The sequence below is a fragment of the Lepisosteus oculatus genome, chromosome 16 (genome assembly GCF_040954835.1).
Source record: "Lepisosteus oculatus isolate fLepOcu1 chromosome 16, fLepOcu1.hap2, whole genome shotgun sequence".
Lineage (NCBI taxonomy): Eukaryota > Metazoa > Chordata > Actinopteri > Semionotiformes > Lepisosteidae > Lepisosteus > Lepisosteus oculatus.
This window is the reverse complement of record NC_090711.1, coordinates 4,319,502-4,342,355: the sequence shown is the minus strand read 5'-3', so window position 1 is coordinate 4,342,355 and position 22,854 is coordinate 4,319,502. Positions and strand designations below refer to the sequence as shown.

The window sequence follows — 22,854 nt, the reverse complement described above, 5'->3', positions numbered from 1 at the left end:
ACTGGAAAAGCTTTACTGGTGGGCGTCAGATCCAAGATTCAAGTTCGTGGTGCCAAATGAGATCCACTGGTGCCAATTGGTTTACGCATTAGACTAGAAGTGGAAAGTGTCCCTTCATTACTGCAGAAACTCAGTTCCTATAATCCCGCTTAAAAAGTCAGTGTTAATTGATTATATTGTAATGGAGTTTCAAAGGTTTTACTACTTTAATAAACTGAATTCCACATTTTTAACTTTCGTCCTCACAGTGCTGATTTGAATATTACTTTACTTTAGTTTTATTTGCTAGATCAATAAAAGAAATCGAGATAATTTAACCATTCATACGCAAATCAGGGAGAAAACGGTACCAAAGGTATACATGTTCAGCGTTATCCATTCTTTTATTCCAGAATTGTGATATCCTTTATAAAATGTCCTCATTTCCAGGTAAATTGAGCTATTACTTTCTCCCTTCTCCCGCTGATTCATAATGAATGCTGCGGTGCTGCACTTCAGCAGTGGATGAAGCTGACCCCGTCCTTACATGTAAAACACTCTGGGATAATCAGCTGTATATAAAAGGAAAGAATCACAGCAAAACCACAAGGAAAACACAGCAGAATCAGATCATCATAGGCCAGTGACTGCTGAGTGGACCAGACTACCACTCCATGGTCAGTATCCTTCGGGAACATGTTAACTTGCAAAGAAATTCTTCAGGTAATCATTTCCATTATGTTATATTATTTAAGATCTAAAACCATTTATAATTAAATTCAGTGCTTCACATACCCATACCTAATGCAAAACACTCCCCGCCCCCCAAAAATTACAAAACCCTCCCATTAAAATTTCATGATTTATTACAACAGTAAAAAACAGACAAACAGGAACCATGCTGTTCACCAACATTTTTTTTTATTTAAAAAGAACAAATGTATTTCCAACTGAATATTGTGATTTTGTGAGAAGCTCTTACATTTAACTGCCTACATAGTATTGTGCATACAGATAAAACTCCCTCTCTTCTTCCCCCCTCAAAAACAGAAGAAAATGATTTAGTTTGATGTTACTTTTCAGACACAGGGGGTACACTTGACAAAAAGAGAAAGGAATTGCCTTAAATACTATAAAAATAAACTCATTTTGCAAGTCTCTTTTTCAGTATGACCCAACGTCTCCATGCCATATTGAGAAGGCAAACTAAAAATTGTTCAAACAAAAGTACAGAAAGAGGGGGAAAAACTAGTCTAGATGGAAATTTGTAGTTTACAACAAGGAGACAGCCAACCAGTACAGACTCAAGTGTTATTAGTTTTCTACACAAAAACCATACACAGCAAAATAAAAACTTTAAATGATCATTTTTATATTGCTAGTTTACAAATAACCAATTTTTACATTTCTTAAGACCGCAATTAAGTGGATAAATACAACAGTAGTAGTGTTTTAATATACAAAGGGGTAGAAAATAGGTAGCACTATTGGAATATTTAGCATAGTTATTTTAAACACCAATGCTTAGTGACATTAATAAAGATGAAAGGCACAATAATGATGGAGTGATGGTTTAGAAAGTTTGCACACTTTTCCACATGATCCCAATGTTTAACTTGACCTTTACGTTCGCCGCTTAATACTCATTTGAAAATATATTTTTAGTTGCTTACGGAATTAAGAAACTAAACAGTGTAAGAAACTATGCAAGTTCCACAAACCTTTATTTGAAAACAGTAAGCCAAAAGATGTAGACAGTGACCATCAAATTCAATCTAGCAATAACACTTGAAACTTGGTTATCTACTACACATACAATAAGTAGCAGACCAATTAAATTCTCCACAGCTATGTCCAAATCAGTCAGTTCACATTGTTTTCCTGAAGGTGATGATATAAATCTTCCTAGATTCCTAAAACACAAAAGGCCAACCTATGTACTGTATTTATATACTCCATATTTTAAGTGACACGTTGATCATATTGATTGTTGTTTGCATAGATTTAGGTAATGTTTTAAAAGCACTGAACATTTCAGAAGCCTACACTACTTTCAATTATAGCTGCTTTTATGTAGCATAAAGATGTTCAGAAAAGCACTCACTGACAAAAATCAGTGGACATATAAGACTGCTGAAGACCAGCAGTTTATTATTACTGTTATTACATACTAAACTATCTACAGTTTACATCATGTACATACCATAAAGAAAATCCCAAAATTCTACCCAATATCTTGAACTATATCTGGAAATTAACTCCATTTTACCGTTTCTACCCCCAATATGCATTTTAATTCAGAAACAGCAATTCGGAATGTGAAGGGAAAAAAATAGTTTTAAAAAACTATGAGGACTATTTTTAAATGCCAAACATTTTCTGTCCATTAGAAATCTAGCTATCTTGGAGGCTGAATTTGAAAATAATTGAATACAATCCCAAAGAAAGAAACAGCACCGCTGACCTACATTTCTAAAACCTATGTTCAGAACCCTTTTTCCTCTAGATCTATTCTCCTCACACAAAAATAATAGACTATACAGGTAGTATTTTTCATATTCTGGAAGTCACATGGTAACCAGCAATGAATTCTTACTTTATTCTGAGATAACAGTTATGTAGCCTGATTTGATGTTTAGGTAAATTAGGCTTAATAGAATAATTAATGTGGAATTCAATGTTAGCTTAAGATTTCTGCCAGTTCAGTCAAAAATGCAAGATAATTTCCAGTCCTAAAGATGAATTAATCCAACTCCACAGAACCATGTTTTTACAACATACTGTATACTGATATAAATATGAATACCTGTACCTGCAACATTAGTATGGCTTTGGAATTTCTACATGAAAATAGTCACTTTGGCAACCATACACATAGACACTTAAATCTATTTGAATTGAATGATTTTATTATTTAAAAAAATGTTAGTTAACTAACTAGGTAAACATGGTCTTAAGCAGCTTTCAGTTTTCTCACCAACTAAAACAAATTAATTGGTTACATTTGTAAGCATGCATCAGAATAAGGAACATAAATATTTAGTGCCAAAAACATTTCAATTACAGGACACACACAGACTAGTTGTGCAAATGTGAAATTGGCCAAACTAGTAACAGCTTGAGTAATGGGACTTGTTATGCTTATAAAGAAGAGGATATCTTAACTAAGCTCTGAAAGGTGAAACAAACTGAAAAGGCAAACACAAACGACACACTCGTCTCTGAAACAGGATCTTTTATGCACTTATACCACGAGTGTCAGGCCTAGTGTCCTTTGGTTTTTGTTCCAAACTGCACTGTCAGTTACATAATGGGTCTAATTATTTGTAATAACTGCATAAGTCTAATGCCTGTAACTAGGCTCTGATGTGTTTTATAAGTAAATGTACCTTGATGAGTGAGTGTTCTGTATATGTCTGATAATTTGGCAAATTGGTTATTTGAGTACTTAGGTTAGGAAATAAACCAGCAGACACTAGGCACCCCAGGAAGAGAGTCTGACAATCATGCGCTATACTAAAGCCGGATGGTTTAAACCTAGTTTGGAAAGTCCGGAATTCATATATAAAACCTAAAACAAAACACAATCTTTCCATTCTTTTTTACTACATTTCATGATGGCACATGCCTGTTTCTTTGCTGGTATTGATCAACATCATGCTTTGCTTTGTCACTGAAGATTTCTGTAGTCTCAAGTGTTTTCACTGTCTCTTCAGATACTGTTTAGCATACTGTCATAACTGTGGAGCTATACCCATCAAGTGCATACACTAATGGTAGACATTTTTATATTTTTATAACAAGGAAATGACAAACAGTATGAAACCTTACTTTATTTTAAATTAATATTCTTTATGCGTACCATTTTTTTAAAATTTTTAAACGATCACAGAACTGATCGCTGTTACATGTTACTGTTTAAATTAAATGCTTTTATGTTTAGAACCGCACAATGGTCTCTTCATCTGAAACTAGCCGATAGGCACTACTGCAGGTTTTCTTTTTTTAATCTAACCAACAACTCACAAATAGAACATTTTACAGTGACGTAAGAGATTCTGTAGACTTGCTAAGATCATATTACCAATTTTTTGTTTAATGCAGTACGTAGGACCCTTGAAAATGAGAAATGTGAGCCTCCGGTTTCTATTAAACCTCAAGTTGCGCTTATTCCTTAAAACAAACCCCCAAAAAATTAAAAGTGCACCAGCTGACCAGACATGATTGTAACACGTATGCAGACTCTTGTGAGATCTTTCTTCAAGATGCTTTTGAGATTAAACTCCCACATACTGCAAGATACATGAGGGAAACTACAGAGGAAAAAAGAAAAAATACTGATTACAGAGATATAGCAGATGCTGAGACTGAGGGAGAAATTGGGGAGATCACGGCTTTCCTTCTTCCCATTCTCGCTGCCAGTCAATGACATTTTCATCCCAGGCTCAGAACTATTTCACGAGTGGAAAAGGTTTGTACAAATTGTTAATTGTGCCACGTTAGGGGGAAACGAGCAACTGGTTTCTTCCATTTCCAATTAGAGATGATATGGTGCTGAAGGCTGGAGGTGACTACCCCCTCAGTAGATGTCAGGACAGTCGGTGTAATTCCTATCAAAGTACCCTCCTGTGTAAATCCAGTCCTGGGACCCTGTGTGGGGATTTGTGTCTAACCTGAACCACCTGAAAAAAAAATTAAAAATCATAGATTTCTCAATACCAGATGTGCATTAAGGAATAGAAACATAGTAAACCTCAATACAGACAAGTGTTATGTGTTGCACAAATACAGTATATTAAGCCACTAAAGGTCACAAAAGACATACTATATAATAATAACAACTATAATCTGTGCTAGGCCATGTATTTTTAGGCTACTTTTTTTAATCAAGCACAAGTGTATTTCCTTCTACACTCAGTCACCAAAAACTGATCATTTTATCTTTAATTGCTTGCCTAAATTTAGCATGAATATCTTTAGCTTATGAGGAATCTCAGTGAATATATGAAGAACAGGAAATAGGCACTGCCCTTTTCCCAGTGGACTAGCCTTAAAAACTAATCTAAAAACATTAAGATTCCTGGGGATAAAACCAGGCAGATAGGAAGGAAGACATTTTCAGCCATTAAAAATAAGGTAATACTCATTAACTGTTCTTTCTACAGCTCTATAAATGTTAGAGTAAGAAATTATCGGGTTCAATTATTTTTTTTAATTGAAGTGCACTTATTTATATGTTTTCTATGTAAGATAGAAATAATGCTGAGGAAACTGGATCCATTTTAGTCTACTGTAAATGCAACTAAGTTATACAATGGAGTTAGTAAAGAATTCCTATTTTTAATGACAGTGAACACTTGTGGAAAATGAGAAATACAGACATCCCATAATCCTGCTTGATGCTGTCAATCACATGATGATGTTTACCTGGGTGACCACTCTTCCTCACTCTTAGCTCGTTCCTTACGAGCAGCCCTCTGCTTCTCCTCCAGCCTTTCCTTCTCCCTGCTGGCCACTTCTGTCAAACACAAAACAAAACCAGGGGGTGACCACAGCCTCCGAAAAGTTTCTCATTTCCCACAAGTAAAAAGATAACATTTTGCTCAATGATAACTGTATCATACCAACACATTACATGTGTACATCGCTGTGTTGACTGTGTTAAGCTGCTGTTGCACTCCAATTTCCCTCATGGGATCAATAAAGTATCTATCTACATCTCCCATGCGGAAATATGGGTGCCTCTGAGCCTTCTGCATTAATGAGTTGCAATGTCCAAAATAAATGCACATTGCTAAAATCACTAAATGGCTTCAAATTAAAACTACAGTCTCAGCATTAATTTAGCTAATATAAATGTACGGTAAAGCAATTTCTGAACGTAAAAAACTATGCTCTTTACCTAAATGCTCCACAAAGTGAACTTAAGCAGTATACGTGAAGCTTAAAAAAAATCACTATTCAGTGGTTTCACACACATCCAATTAGTGATGGGACTTCCTGGACTTCCAAGAATGTAGCATCATGTCACAGCTATAGTTAAAGCTAAATTTGAAACTAGCCTGTGAAACCAGCCCTGCATCTATAAATTGTATGATTTGTAATCAATATGGCCCACAGGACTTATGATAAGCAAATGCAAGCAAAATGAGCTGATGTTTATTATGGATAAAAATTCAGTTTGTTCAATGCTACAAGTCTTACACACCCATGTCTCCATTTTCCATGGCCCTGATGTCCGGACGCAGGCGACAATCTGTCAGTGGTAAAATCCGGTCCATTCCTGGTTCCAGTTCATTCAGAGTGATAGCAAAGTTTGTAAAATTATACATCTGGGAATACATAAAAATAGGAAGTAAAAGGTACAAGGCAAGTACAAGCGTGAAATACTTTTTTTTTTAGAAATTTGAAATCACAAGTAATTATTTTCATTACGTGCCCACCCATCTGGAATTTCCAATTGTTTTAAAACTCTCAAGTCTTAGAACAACTGCCTAGAGTCAATAGACTGTACATTTTTAAGGCTTTACAGCCACCACTCCTTTACCTTTACAGGGAGCTCCAGAAATGCTCTTTCAAAAGTCACATATTCACATACTGCAAGTTCTGCAGTGACAGGAGAGATTATCCCAACAGGATAACCAGCACATTTTCTTACTGATACCACTGCAAGTTTGCAGGCACTGGACAAAAGCTGAACCAACAGCTCTGGCTGGTAAATGTGCACCCTACCTCAGCAGTGCTCTACACTATAAATATGGCATTCTGTCAGTAAAACATGAATGGGCAATTTAGGTCCTAGAGTACCAATGTGTCTGCTTGTTTTCAATTATTGATTGAACAAGACCTATTTAAAGTTTGCCCAAAGCCAATCAGTGCCGTTGCTTTGAAGAGATCTAGAATACCTTCCAGGACCAGAATTGCCCCTTCTTGTGGCAGACAATTAGCGGGGCAAAAAATTATCTTGGGTGTTTTTAGAGGTGGGGTTTTATAAAATATGTGGCTGCTGAAAAGCTTTGAAAGAGGAAGATGGATTCAACTTCACAAAGACAACAATATCTCTTCCATCGAGAGTCTGGTAACTCAAGAATTGCATACTGTTGAGACAAAGAGTGCAACAGGCTGGAGAAGACATAATTCTTCTGACCTGCGCAGAGTGGGGAGGTCTGGACCATATTCTCCACAGCAGCGTACTGCCCGGGATAACTGCCACTGTTTCCTGAACCTCAGGCATGTCATCAGCCTCATCGTTCTCTGCCTTCAAGCTTTCATCCTGCAAAGGGAAAGGAGAAGATGCTTCACAGTACAGTCACACCACAAAATACAGCACACTACGACTCCGAGCTGCAGTTTGCCGATGTAAAAAGACCATACCCAAAGACTTAACATGTATCAGCTTACAAAAAAAACTACAACACCCTTGCGAACTAAGCATGCATGTCATGTTTTCTGATTATTTAAAGTACTGACTGACATCTTAACGTTTATCATATTTAAACAAAAAACAAAAGCATCAGCCCACCAAAATTGTAATTATCTCCAATGCTAGATGAACCACAAGTAAAACAGTCTGTTCTGAGCAAGCAGATAAGAGGAAATACCTGCTTCTGTTTCTTCGTGTCAGATGCTTTTTTGTCAGTCTTCTTGTTTGCTTCATAGAGATGAGGATCTATACTCCACATGCATTCTGTCCATTTGCCATAAATCACACACAATTTCTTCTTGCTGTTTCAGAAAAGAAACCAATTGAGTCCACATCCAAGCAGAAGCAATAAGTGGAAACATAATCAATGATTTTTATTCAATGCTACTGTACAAAACTGATACAAAGAGGTCTGAGGCTGTAGAACGGTCATGTCCCCAAGGTTAAGCTACACTAAAAAAAACCCACTGATTTCAGTGTAGATGTTTTTAAAGGAATTCAGCTATAAGTACATCTACATGTTATTCAGCAGACAAAGTTATTGTTAGGCTACTGCTGTTTGGAGTCACTAGAGGGACAGGACAATGAGATGGTGAAGGAAAAAAGGTGATTTCTATGCTTTTTGTCTTAAGGAAAAGCCAGTCTTAAGCATCCCTAACCAGCTAAGTTATTCAATGCGGTCAGTACTTAACTTAGTAGTTACATGTACTTTACAAATCACCCGTCATTCATATAGACAGCTAAGCTACAAAGAAACTTCCATGTTGCTCAGTTTCCAAAACTTACTTTTTGTCCTGAATGTACCCTTCAACTCTGTGGAGCTCTTTCCCAAACATCCCACATGGTTTGAAGTTCAAAACACATTTCTCTCCGGTACTGTTAAAGCACAGGGGAAAAGGTAGCCCTGTTAATTTTGCATGCAAGGCAATCAATCACAATTTAAAATATTTTAACCATGGGATCAGGTTAAACTCTTCTAGATAATGTATTAACTGAGTATGATAAGCATATCTAGTACAATGCACATACATGTGAAATGGCTGCAAATACACAGATCTTTCCTGGTGTAACTAACCATTTATACTGCCAAGGTTTGTAAGCATTCAAGTATTTCTAGTACACAGAATAGCTAGAGGCAGAAAATGCCTTAGCCAAAGGCTAAAGCACATGAGAGAAAACTGTTTGCTTACCTGTGATTGATAATCTCAACCATTCCATACTGTTCTATCCAAAGTTTGCCTAAAATAACGTTATGTACACAACAGGAAGGGTTTGTCCATGTGTAAGCTTCTTTATGCCTGAAGAGGGGACAAAATATGTCAAGCTGAGCAAACAAAACTGAAAATGCAATTCCATTCTTCTCCCTTAGAGCCAATAACCAACCAGTAAGTTATCTGAAAGCTAAAAAAAACTATTACAAGATTTATGTTTGGGTAATTAAAGCATTAACATTTTTGTTGTAAAAAATACATAGTACAGTACATATGCATGTATATTTAATAGGTGATGTTAAAATAAATGCATTAATTAAAGAGACAATTTAACAGTGTTGTTAACCAGCCTGAGTTTTTTTTCAGTAGGAATACTGAAAAGCTTTAAGGAAAGAGACTGGTTCTGAAGATTATGCTTACCTGAGCAGCTCTAGGGTGATAGTTCCTCTGGGTTCTGCTTCTACACTCTTACCCCAGAACTTCAGTTTGGGGTAGATAGAGCCGTGGAAAACAAAGTCGTTGTTAATGCCTTCGGAGTAGAAAGCACTAATGGGAGGATGATGGCTGACCTGTTCAGATATGAGCCTAAATCCCTGATCCGCTCTAGAAGTAGAACACAAAACCATTAATCCAAATGATCTAATTGTAATTTTCATCTAATTATCCAAACCTACACCTGGTCTAAAAATAACTTTCGTATGAAAATATGAAAATACAAAGTTATAACTCTTTAATACCCCATTGTGTGAAAAAATATTATTTATTCAAAGAAACCTTACTTTTTGACTGCCACCATGAACTTTCACATGAGGCCACAATGCTGTTGTTAAATTTGAAATTTTGTGTAATTGTTCGTCTTTTTGTCTTAAGGAAATTAACAAACTGTGGGATATTGGGCCAAATTAACTAAAACAAAATGTATTGTATTTGAATTGAACATTTGTAAAGACAATATTAATAAAGCTAAAATGAATAATTTAAAAATCAACGTACTGTACTCTTCCTTATTGTCATACAACTTAAAGGTTTAAAGGCTTCTTCTAGTAAATATATGGTCAGCCAGATGTACACAACCAAATCATATCTAACTGGCTCACTGTCCAATGAGCAGCTCCCACCACACATTGTGAACATCATTGTGGGAACTTTTCAACAGATTTCAGGTGCAACACAACCAGGGAAAGAGTAAAAACAGCAAGGGTGGAGACAGAGAAGTAAAAGAGGATGTAGAAATCTGAAGAAAAAAAACCTCTTGCCTTTTTATGGTTTGAGGAAACATTGTAATAGTAACTGTGCAAGCACTGCTATCAGTCTTTCTGTATTGTAGTGGAATCCTTCACAGCACATTTGTACTGTAGCATCTTGCTGAGAACAAATACCTTTACACTCTTTAGAAAACACTCTAACCAAAATGTATTTGGACAATGAGTCCTCACCGTGTGAGTTCATAGGTTTCTCCTAGCAGCGGATTGAATGGTTTCCCAGTTCGCTCCCACTGAGATGCTACTGCAGACACAGCAAAAGCAGCTACAGCCTGGAAGAGAGCAACACGCTCAGCAAGTATAAATCACTCCAGTAAAAGCAAGCAATCAGGATTGTCTGATGAAGAGGTCATTTTAATCTAAATGTTTTTTCTTATTCATGATTCCTCGAGAAACAAACCGCAGTAAACTATTCAATTGGGTCCATTTTTGATATCATGAAAACATTAAAGTTTATTAAGCTAGGATCTTTAAGAGAATAGTAAGTAGAATCGTGGTTCAAAAAATGTATATATACCGCCTTGGAAATAAAATAGATTTTATGTCTCCTATGTACGTAATGGTTCACATTCAGATATATTTTAAAAGTACTTTAGATGCTGTGTAGATATGTTAGAATAGCAAGATAAGACAGATAAGACATAACAGATAACACAAAATGTCCCTGTATCTCTTTTGCATCTTAAATCCTTGACCGCACAAGACAAGTTGAATCAGATTAGGTCGTGTCTACTCATATCTCAGAAATTGCTCAAACCAGATTCAAAACTCTCTTAGAACACGTGACACAGAAAGACAAAAAAATCTAAATGGATCACCTGCATCCTTTCCACAGAGTCTGAGAGAGAGCACGCTTTATGAATGAGGTATGTGTGCTCCATGTATTCTGTGATTCGCTGCAGAAAGCTCAGTGGCTCATTAAATACTATAGGCATCGTTATCTTGGAAAGCTCCTGAAACACAAAAAAAGTCAGTTATTTTTCCATCACTGTTGTATAGAACAAATACAATCTTTATTTGACATAAACAGAAAAATAGTCTGTCATTCAGATGAGATGTAAAACCGAGGTCCTGACTTTCTGTGGTCATTAAAAATCCCAGGAAGTTTCTTGAAAAGAGTAGGGGTGTTACTACTCTTATCCTGCAGAATTCCCATTGGCCTTTACCAGTCACGGCCTCCTAACAATCCCCATTTACAAATTGGTTTCATCACTCTGTTCTCTTCCCCACTGACAGCTGGTGTGGTGGTGAGTGTACTGGCGCACTCAGGCTGCCATCACAGCATCCCGTAATGCTCTTTTAGAGGACTGTCCAGAAAAGTACTATTTAAGCGTAAGGAATTACAAATTATCATAATATGAATATTTATACTTTGAGACCCAAGTACATAACTTAAAAACAAGACATAAATACATGCAGCATAACTGGAATATTGTCTCCCATGTTTCATCTTAGAAAACATTATTTATTAGCCTTCTTGTGTGGCTGAGCTGAAGTTTCTCTTCTCCAGCATTCCCTGTTAAATGAGGACTCACACCAGCAGAGTGTCTTTACACAGAAAGAGCACCATGGTGGTTTACTCACCAGTCCAATGCATTTCTTTAATATTCCCCACACGCTAAAATTATTTCGGGAAAACATTGGCGCTGGCAAGGTTGTTCTGGAAGACACAGCAACAAACATTTTACAGTTTGGGGTTGAAGCAGTGGGATTACCATTATGAAACCTTTACAGTACGTGTTTAAACCCAGTGCCCCAAAAATCTCAGATATACGGGTTAGACAGTCAGCAGCTTAAAAGCAATGAGAAAGCATTTTAATATCACAAATCTTTTCATGACAAAGAATGGTTTCTGGGGAAATCCTCCCCATGGTAATGGAGCTGGAACCTGACTATACCTGCGCTGCTTGATTCCATTCTCCTGTGGCGTAGTCCCATTCTTGCTCTGACTGATGTTGCCTCCATCAAAAACAATTGCATCTTTATAGCTGGTTTCTGATGTACCTTCGCAGGATTCATCCGACTCCAAGCCTGATGCACATGCAAACAAAAATATTTATAATATAATACAGACATTTTTTTCTATCGTTCTTAGAGGTAAGAATTAACATTTCATACTGCTAGCTTCTTCTATATTAATCCTGAAAACCAGAAACGGCAAACATATTATCACTCCCTTTAAGCCATGTTGCTATTTAAGGTGTGCTGTATCACAGCAGGAGCAGTAGGTGCTTCTTTCTGTATATTTTTTTATATTGATTACATTTCCTCAAATGTGAATTAAAATTCTTCATTATATGTTAGTTTTTTCTCCTATAACTCAAAGGGTTTCATACTTATTGTATTAATGGTTTTGCATAACTGTATATCTCCATGGACTGACATTAATAATTCACACCTTTTCATAATTACACCTCTCAGTTCACTTTCATTTTGATGTCACGTTGCTTGTGCCATTTTAAATTTAAAAATGATCTATCAGAAACACTACATTCTGACATAATCGGCATTACAATAATACTAATTCTACCTTGCACTGTACATTGTGAACATCTGAGCCTGAGTGACATTTTCAGAATAATCTTTTCAGAGATTAATCGACATAAAACAAACAGCCTTAGGCAATCTATTCTGCATATTATGCATATATTAGCTTCAGAACAGAGACACATGTGCAAGTGACAGGAAATAAAAAAACAGATTACTGAACTGTTATTTAGGACTCAAAACATTTAAACAAAGGTTATGTCATTTTACATACAGTATATGAAAGTGATGATTTAGGCATGCTTATTAATTGGAAATAAATAAAGAAATAATTAGCTGATTTAATTCAAAGCTTTCAGGGGTCACATCATTTATCAACAAAGCCATCTGCTTCTATGTAGTACATAATGGCATAATGATACATAATACTTTAGCTCTTGGGCCTTTATTGCCCCGCAGCAAGACATTACAATGAAATCCATTACATAATAGAATAGGTTAATGCATAATTGAAACACTGTACACGTGATGGAAGATGATACTATTCAGTGCTAGTAATAACTTTTTTTAATTTGTCTGACACACATTTCCAAAGCAACCTACAATTGCACCCATTTATACAGCTGGAAATTTTACTGGGACAGTTCAGGTGAGGTGCCTTTCTCAAGGGTACACTTGTACCCACACCCTCCCAGTTATGAGTCCAGTTCCCTGACCACTGCTTCCTCAGCATTTGTTGAGCAAAGTGGTTACATCTATGTATCTCTCGCTATGCTTCGAACTGGTTTCTTACCTGTGATGGCATCAAAAAACTCCTCCTCGCTGTTCATTTTCTAAACTACAACTGCGTCTGTTCAATTGTCGTTTCTCTAGTACATTGTTCTGTCGTGTGGCAGACGTGTTGCTTGTCCCGTGGATTTCTTAGCTGCTAAGCCAGAAGGCCTGAAACCAAACAATAAAACAAAAATTCATGCTCTCGAATGTAGTTACAACTGGGCTGCATTCATTGACTGTAAGATATCTGTTTTTGCTTTTCTTGTCTTGAACATATGGAAATGTAGAGCATATATAGTAGACCTATGGCCCTAGCAATTATAGCCACATTTCTACCAGCAACAAATTACACTCATCTGGTTCAGTGGTGTCATGTTGTTTTTGGTGAATAATAATTTTTTACAAAGTTTCTGAAAAACAGAGAACATGCTCTGTTTGACCAATTGTCACCTGAGGTTATGTATGTTTTAAAGGAAGTAGTATGCTAAGGCTAAATATGTAAAACCATTTTCTGACCCAACTAGAATGTTTCACTGTCTAGAGCTGGGAAGACCCTTCTTTATCTCAATAAGAACTATAAAAATATATGGAACACCAGTCTATAAGCAGAAAATGTGCTATAATAGGCAAGCACATCTGAAAGCTTCCCAGCAAGTTACAAAGTAACAATATTATGGTCCAATAACATGATACTACTTCTGGTAAACAAATTTGTAAAAAAGAAAGAAGGTGAAATAATTATCTGTGTCTTCACTAATTCAGAAACCAAAAAGCACTAAGTAAAGATCCTAGTTGTAAAATACTGTAGAAAAGCTACAGTAGGTTGTTGCTAGGATTCTGTATTACTGGTAAGCATAATAAAACTAATGTCAGAGACAATACTTGCCATTTTTGAAGATCATTTGCATTCAACCAGAAGCAATTTGATTGTTAAGGTTGCAACAGCGCAAATGACCACTGGCAGTCAGCTGGCTATTTTGAGTTATACAGCAGCCCCATTGTTTGATACTGGAAGTGTATTTTCTCCTAGACTTGACTGGGAAAACAGGTTTTGCACAGCAGTGTAACAGGCATGTATGGACAAGAGAACAACAGAGCGGACAGGTGGTCAACTTTGATTACACATCAACCCCCTATCACCATACTTCAACTGTATTGTCAATAGAATGATACCAACCAGGCTTGGAGTTAATTGGCCAAAGAGTTTTCAAAGAAGAGCAGTTTGCAGCACAGGACACGTAGCTGAGGGAAAAAGGGAGGTAGAGAAGCCTGTGGTTTACATGGAAACCTCATTTTGCCACACTGTAATTGCACTGCCACTAGAATGATAATTACCAAGTTTGGAGTTAATTGGCCAAACAGTTCTTTTTTGTTTGTTGGCGATATGCAAAACAAATGTCTGTCAGGAAGACATCTTAGTTTAGGAACCCCGTATTGCAACATTTTTACTTGTACTGGCACAATAATGTGAACTCCAATGTCTGGAGTTAAGTGACCTAATGCACTTCAAAGCAGGGAGCAGTGCACTGTTTAGTGTCAACTGCATTTCTCAAAGCTGTTTCTTGCTAATTGCAGGTATAAATATGATCGTGGCAGCTTTGCAGATGGAAGTCTGAAGCAGCTTCGGTTCATGATGAAATCTGCTCATTTCCTTTTCAACTGGTGCTGTGGTTCCCAGGAAGATGTCAGGAAAAGCGTTTTCTAACACGTTATCATCTAGGCTGACCAACTCCAGTATTAGTTACAAATTAAATAAAGCATGAGTATGAAGCTGCTAGGCTACCAGGTCTTTAACCACAATAAATTTCAAAAACTGAAAAAATACAATATCGTACACTATTATTACAGAACTTAAGCTATCAAGTACAAAACATTAAAAAGCAGAACCAGGAATCAGCGGGGCCTACTTTAAGGCATGTTAGGAATTAAGCTGCTCTGTGAGTGCTGCTTTTATTACTACTACATAACTTGAGAGGGTATTAACATTTCCAGTTTGCTTTTGGGGACCCCCACAGACAATTCAGAAGACCCCTTTTTGAATGTGTTTTTCTCCCCCATTGATTTTGGAATTAAGCAATAACTGATGGGGGACAGGCAGAGATCACAGATTCCCCCGAAAAACATGCACGCTAATCTCGTCAGCAAACATCCCCCAACCAATGCAGTAAAACAATTCCTGCATGCTGTGCCCCGTGTGGGTTAAGAAGGCAATCTTGACAGTGTTATCATAAAATAGGGTGAAAAGGGGCATTATCATCATTTCCAATACTAAGGTTGATCAGTACAGTACACACAAATAGCCATGTCATTTTCTAAATGACAACTGAATTTCTAAAAACAACTGAATCAGTAAATATTTACATCCTAGTTAAGCAGAGATTTATCTTTAGGTGTGGGATGGTGGGAATGCTCACATCATTCATAATAACAGGACTTGATAAACTGGGAGGGAAAAGCATTGCCTTGAATCCCAAAGAACCTACGGTAGCAGTCCAAAAGGAAAGCTTTCTTCTCACCTTAAGCACTACAGTATGTTTTGGATGCTGTTCGGGGAAAACAAACACATTGGCTGGGGTACCACCAAGAAAAGCGCCACTCCGTGTTGACAGAAGAAACCAACTTGATACTTCAGTGTTTTCACAAAAGCACTGAGCTGTTGGGAAAAAAGGAGAACCTTCACTGGCAGTGAGCTTTCTCAAGTCCTAACCGGATTTTACAAAAGTGTGACCTGGCTTTTTCATCGCCTTACTGTAAAGCAAAGAGCATGCTCTCCTACGGAGAAGAGAAATCATAAGTGGGAAATTAAAATTAAAAGTCCTGGAAGTATAATAATAATTATATAGAGCTTCATTTCCATTTTAGGTAAGCAGAAAATATAAACACTCAGCAATATGAAAAGAAAGTCATTTTGACCTAATTTAGAATTACTGTCCACACTACTAGGCTGCTCACTACAGAACAATCTTTATCAGCAAAGTCCTTCTCCAGACCCACAGATGAGCTGAGAGGGATTCCTGAAGAAAGCAGCTATGCTTTTATTATTTGGCCTTTTGTACCTAATTGAATTTATTTTTACATAAACGTACATCTCATGTGCATGTAGAGATACCTTCTGTAATTACAACCATCAGTGATTCTGCGACATTATAAAAGAACTGCTTGTACTTTGGTAAGGGGGTTTCCTTGCGCAAGGTTTCCTTCATTGTCACAGTCAGAGGCATTAGTGGCTAGGAACAACTCTTACCATAAGGCCACTGAAAAAGATCAAATGATCCCTAAAATACCACGTGAATCTAAAACCTGACTGGATATATAAATTAACAGATATTTGAATATAACCATATTTATAAATAAAAAATAAGTAACTTATGTTTAACTCAGATGCAGTTAATTATTAATTTTAATATTACCCAGCTTTCATTACAAACTTCAGTACTTCTTCAATTCCTTTAGCTTTCAAAACTCTTTGGAGGGCTCAGGATCATAAAATACAGCTGAAATCATCCAAGCAGACCAAGGACTAAGCAGAGCAAGAAAAATACATTTTCTTTATAATTCACGTTTACTTTCCCAAAGCAGTACTGTAGATGCCATTTATACAAATATATTTACATAAATAAATCTTCTTAATATTCTCTGGTGTATTAATAAGGTTTGGAAAAATACAAATACTCTTACTAGACATATGATACTGTACATATTGGATACCTAATGGCACCTATATTTTGCCAATTGAATAAAAAAAGTGTCTTTGCTGAATGTATTAAGAGTGTGGGAATCACTGACAAGAAAGATAATTGCAGATTGTTAAAACGAGAAATAAAAGTAAATGCGTGTGATTATGGGTCCAATACACCACCAGCCTCCTACTTTCTCACTGACAGAAGTATTGTTTTAAACACAAAGTCACACTTGTACGAGGTAACAAAAAACAAAATGTTCACCTCATACCAATACTGTTCAGAATGACTGTATTGTCTTTGTACAAAAGATACCATGATCTAAGTGAAGTACAATATAGTTACTATGTCATACAATATTCATTTCAGTAACATTAAAACAGAATCTGGAGACGCAGTGGAAAACTACACTCACATGTCCTCTCCGACGTGAACATTTCCATCCCCATAAATGAAAAAAAGTAGCAGCAATCAATCCAGAAAGACACTGAATTCATTTTTGCTTTATCAGTTGAGAGTCTCTGAGACAACTATTATCTAATGAGATGCAACTGGACCAGGCTGAGACCTGCCTTTTCAGCAATTTACCAGACATAAGGCATGCATATTCACCAACAACATAGCTTATAGCTTCCATAGCCTTACACAAATATTTTGCAAGCTAAACGATTTCACACTGCTGGGATTTCAGATCTCCAGCCTCTTCTCAAGACACTGAAAGATTGAACCCAACTGTTCAACACTATTCCTTTAAGAAAACATTCTGTACTGAACAGGTGTTGTTTACCAAGCCTAATCTATTACTTAGATTAGATAAAAAAAACATGTCAAACAGTTTAAACTTCAACTCCAAATCACTCCATGAGCAAAATCATTACCTCGCCTAATGGACACATTCTGATAACTAATTCACTTCCTGACTAACCAAGATGATGACGGCCTATTAAATCAACAAATGTCTTAATTTTAAAAATACCATAGCAAGTGCCAGTCCAACAGATATTTAGTCAATTACGATCTATTACAACATGTTCAGTTTACAAATTACTGACTGACATTATCTGCCTAAAACATTTGTGTGCTTAAAAGAGAAATCACAGCTATGATCTAGCATAAGCAAAGAATTCCAAAACCTTGTACCAATTTAGTTATGTGTGCTAAGAATGAAAGACAAAACTATCCCTTTCAATACACAGAAATTAGGTTTCTACAGTACCAGGTAGAAGTTCACATTTCATAACCAAACGTGACTATGATACCACATTCCTATAAGTCACATCCCAGGTGATTCCACAAGTGTCAGAATGCTGATAAATATCCAATTAAATTATGACAAAATACATGTACACTTTTGGCAACTTCAGTTTTTTACCTTGATGTTTTCCAGTAATACTAGAATTTGTAACAGACAACAACTGTACAACTTTAGCCTGTATCTACAGGGCTGCTAATAAACTCATATCAGAAATTATTGATGTTTCCACTTAGTGCCTTGTTTACCCCAATAGCAATTGATTGTCCCTTACTAGTGTGTACCTGATCTCTGAGCAATTACAGTGCGAAACACTGTAAACACTCAAACAATAGCATGATCTAAACAGGACAATGGCCTGAGAGGAACATTGGTAACTAAAGCAACTGGAACTGGTGTAATAGCTGATCAAAAACACAGTCCATACTAAACTGGTGTAACACTAGCACAACCAAGCTATGTACCACTTAAAAGAATTTCAGAACTCAAGTAATACACCATTTTAACACTCATATAATGAATTATTTTTAGTTTAAAACTAAATTAAGTTACAGAACATAGCAAATAATTTAAACTAACACAGTGAAAAATTACAATATTTTTCAGTGCCCTATTCGACACTGTTTCAACTAATCCGTATTTCTGATTAAAGTCAGCATTTACCTCCAAACTCGCCATGGAGCTTACTGTATCTGCCTATCAGAGCCACAGACCTTGCATTTTCGGCTTCAGCAAACAGTCCAGCAAATTCATTTGAATGGAATCTTGTTTAACTAGCTGAGTCACATTAAGGCCAAGGATTGTCTGACAGTAAGAATAGTTACACCCAGATTCATTGAGAACACTCCAAACCAAATTTAGTACAGTATGCCCCTAATGCACCTATAAAAAAAAACAATTTTACAACTTCTTAGTAACTGAGACTAATGAATGTTTAAGACATTAGAGAAAGCATTTCCAAGGAACACAAACAAATTAGTTTTTGTTAAACAATATGTCGGTCTTTCAGGTGTGTTACATATGTCAAGTTACCAGCTCCCAATCAATAACTTTCTTCTGGGAGTGGGGGCATGAACTTTACTTCACAATTAAATCATCTTGGTGCAAAACGCAGTAGCTTTAGGTTTTACAAAATTCACCACACAAAGATTCCGACAGCCAAGTAAAGGGGAATGATTATTCAATCTTGCTCCTGAGTACAACACCGCATATTGAACAAAGGAGGGCCAGTTTGATTTTTTTTATTAAGTCTTTACCATTACTCAAAAAATTAGGTAACAGAGTAAAGACGTATGGAATCTGTATGGTGACATTAGGGAGGAAAACAAAAAGACTCGATGGATTATCTCACTGTATATACTGCCTGAGGTCATTGTCAGCCAACTGATGTTGCCCATTTTGCTGTGTGACACAAGCAGCATCTTGCTGACAAATCCCTGCATGTTAAACGTAAGGGAACAACGCACTTTAAGATGAATTAACCTTTGTTTCTGGTTTACAACAATAGACTGAGGTTGTGAAACTCGGAAATCTCGGGTGGATACAAAATGCACACACTTCGCTGAGGTTTCTATGAGTCAGCGTTGCTGCGATACCTTAAAATCACACTGTTCCTGCCCCTAAAGGTGTTTAAACTTTCAGACATATTCCCTGATATCACATCCAGAGGTTAAAGTGACAAAACCTGAAACTCCATCAGTGAGATCTCTCCTCCCTCAACCCCAACAACCCATCTATTTTTCAATATAGAAATGGTGTAACATATTGTAAAATAGGTATGGCAAGCAAGCTTTCTTAAATATGCCATATTTCTTACTACCATTAAGAATACATTTAACAATCACAAAGGACTTTTTCTAAACAAACTTGGTTTGACAAAAGACAAAATTATAGCAATATTATAATTCTATGTAGTGCATGAAACTGCAAAGATTTTATGAGACGTGCAAATGCAAGGAGAATCCATTTCCTGGCACACTAATTTATGACAGGACCAAGAAAATAATAATAATAATAATAATTGCTTACACTTAGATAGCACTTTTCTGGACACTCCACTCAAAGCGCTTTACAGATAATGGGAACTCCCCTCCACCACCACCAATGTGCAGCATCCATCTAGATGATGAAAATGGAACATTGCACTGCCTCTCTCTTTCATTCATTACCATGACACACACAGAGCCTGAAGAACTAGGCCTTCCTAAATCTCCAATCTCAAGTGAGTTAAAATTAGACTTTCTGCAATATTGCTCCCCTTCAACATTTTCTGCTAATTGATTCTTATTTAGTATACAGGGTCCCCCATATTAGGGTTGGATTGTGGAAAACACTATCATACAACAGCACAAAGCAAACTGTTAATATATTGCTGCAAAACTGCAAATATATTAAAGTCAGAAGTGCTGTTTTATATCATAATTTAATATCAACTGGTATGTAGCCCACAGGGGTTACTGTTTAAACAGCTCCTTCACCAAGTCTTCACCACTAAACTACTTAGCACAGACTTGAGTTTTAAAGTGCTTCACAATCTTATGAGCTTTTTATTTTAATCCAGGAACAAAACAAATAAAATCTTTACTACATTTCCTTCATGCAGCTTTATTATTTTCAGATGCGCTGCTGCACAATGTTCTGGACATTTACATTTCAGCACCTGCCTTTTGTCAGTGTAGTATTACAGCAGACCTGATCACTGTACCGCTTCTGCATACAGACACATTATCCCAGTAATAAATAATAGATTATGGAGGAGAGAAAATTCTTTATGGTTTTTTAGGTTTCCTGGACTCCTCTATGTTTGAGTCACTGTACTAGCACAGTGTTTTATCTAGTTTATTGTTTTGCATACCTTCAATGAAAGATGTCTCTTAATTTTTTAAATGAGGCTCATCAGACTTTACAAGATGATATTCCTTTCACATGGGCATGACTGAGGTACCTATGTCATCATGCCTCTTATTAATTATAGCAGCATTCACAAACTGCCATATGAGTTCAATTTAAAGCTCACAACATTTTTTTAAGACTTTGTTGTTACTGATGCAGGTTAGACTGTCCCTGCAACTTCAAAGCTGGAAAAAATGAAAAGCAGTATCAGAAAAGACTGAGCATTAATGTTTTTGAACCAGAGATACAACTGAGTTCTAACTGCTTTACAAATGAGTTGCAAAACACCTGCGAGCTCCTTCTGCGATTGCCCTCCAACCTTCTTTGTAATGTGGTTAATATATACCTTTTCTTTCAGCTCTCTGGAGATCTGTTACTGTTCAAAAAGTGGTTACTAATAGCTAGGGCTAAATAAAACCAGGCTAATATTCAAAAATCCCCTTTCTGTCTGAGACTTTGGCTGTCCAACTCTCACTTTTGTGGTTTCATTACCAAACTACAAAGTGCAACGAAGCCAATAGCCTTTTAAATACTTATGTGCATTAAAATACAAGTTTAAAGTGGTTTATGAGCATACAGGGTTAAGTAGAATCACTATATCTGCTTTGCATTAAAAGACAAAGCCACCCAGCAATCATTCAGAGACGTACACACCTGGAGAATTCACTAATGCATCGCATCTATTATTTCAAAATCAGGGAGAAAAAACATTAGTTCAGAGTGGAAAATTATAGCAGTAATAAAGGTGAAAACAAATTGCCCGTTGTAGCTAACTGCTTCACATTACAATAGCAAACAGTTTAAGCATTGTTGTCGTACACTATATTTTAAGTCTTTTTAACTTTTAGGGCAGCACAATTATCAATGTGGCGTACATATTTTACTCAATACGAAAAAGCTTTGAACAAACATTTTTCCCCCGAACTAATTCGATTTCCGTTGATGAAAATGCAGTATTTCACAGATTAAAAAATATACTAAAAAGAACAAACAAGAATACTGGCACTACAATGTAAATCTCTGATTATTAGAGATGCACAAACTGGGTAGGTACTTCATCTTTTATGCGCAATCACAAACTGGATCGCGAATATGGCCACATCCGTTTTCTTACAGATTATAAAGAGTTGCAATACAAGTACAGCATGAATCGTTTCATGCAGCAGTTTAAATAGTGATCGGTACTGGTCGACCCCAGCCAGTGGGCTGCTGCATTGCTCATCCTTAAAACTCAAGTGACCAAATGTAAAGAACTTGATTTTAGGGAAGGCAAGAAAATAGGATAACATCTCTGGTAGAAGCAAAGATATACCTCGACCCGAACTAATGGCCCTTCACAGCTCTAAAAACATCTGATGTTGTGACAGCATCACAAGACAGTCCGTTGTTTTCACCAGAAAAGACTCTCACCATTCCTGTTCAAGCAGGTCTGTTTTCCAGAAAGATGGGGGCTGACTCCATTAGCTATCTATGCCCGCACAGTCCACTCACCACATAACTCCTAAGTTAAAATCTTATCTGGTTGCCTTCAGAGATCAACCTGGTCCGACGACAGCGCCAACTTTCATTTAACACCACTAAAAACAAGACCAGTTCTCTCATAAGTTATTGATAAGAGAAGCCAGTCACTGGACGTAGCTAGGGATTGACATTAGGCCTCGCACCGGGGTTACCGCCAATGAAAACAAGCTTAATCTCTAACTTAACACGTAGGCTGTGTAACAAGAGCAAAAACCCGTTTACCTGCAAGGTTTTGGAGTCCGAAACTGTTATATTTATCCAACAAGGCAAAAGCAACAAACTGAGCTCCCCGCACTGACACAGAGGCGGAAGTGGTTACAAGGGCGGTGTGATTGACAGGGCCAGCGCCCTATCAGATCTCACCAGGGCAGCC

At 36.7% G+C, this 22,854-nt stretch overlaps 1 protein-coding gene across 3 annotated transcripts; it reads right to left on the bottom strand.

Moving 5' to 3' along the window:
- Positions 1 to 881: 881 nt before the first annotated feature.
- Positions 882 to 22,813, bottom strand: osbpl2b (oxysterol binding protein-like 2b). Of its 3 annotated transcripts, XM_015365184.2 has the most exons (16): positions 22,704 to 22,809; positions 15,653 to 15,789; positions 14,314 to 14,378; positions 13,156 to 13,304; positions 11,774 to 11,906; positions 11,460 to 11,535; positions 10,694 to 10,828; positions 10,050 to 10,147; positions 9,034 to 9,216; positions 8,593 to 8,700; positions 8,189 to 8,278; positions 7,581 to 7,704; positions 7,127 to 7,252; positions 6,188 to 6,311; positions 5,407 to 5,497; positions 882 to 4,661 (listed from the first exon to the last, which is right to left on the bottom strand). In XM_015365184.2, the coding sequence occupies exons 4-16, from the start codon at positions 13,190 to 13,192 to the stop codon at positions 4,559 to 4,561; spliced, it is 1,428 nt and encodes a 475-aa protein (XP_015220670.1). In that variant the 5' UTR covers positions 13,193 to 13,304; positions 14,314 to 14,378; positions 15,653 to 15,789; positions 22,704 to 22,809; the 3' UTR covers positions 882 to 4,558. The 3 variants fall into 3 exon arrangements, with proteins under 3 accessions (XP_015220670.1, XP_015220668.1, XP_006639683.1); XM_015365182.2 differs by lacking the exon at positions 15,653 to 15,789 and having other exon boundaries at positions 22,704 to 22,813; XM_006639620.3 differs by lacking the exons at positions 14,314 to 14,378; positions 15,653 to 15,789 and having other exon boundaries at positions 22,704 to 22,811.
- Between the last annotated feature and the right edge of the window lie 41 nt (positions 22,814 to 22,854).

Coding starts and splice junctions, on each gene's coding strand:
- osbpl2b (XM_015365182.2), bottom strand. CDS start 13,192: ATGAACAGCGAGGAGGAGTTTTTTGATGCCATCACAG. Junction 8,279..8,592: donor GTTGAGATTATCAATCACAG/GTAAGCAAACAG, acceptor GTGCTTTAACAG/TACCGGAGAGAAATGTGTTT. Junction 4,662..5,406: donor GAGGAAGAGTGGTCACCCAG/GTAAACATCATC, acceptor TTTTTTTTTCAG/GTGGTTCAGGTTAGACACAA.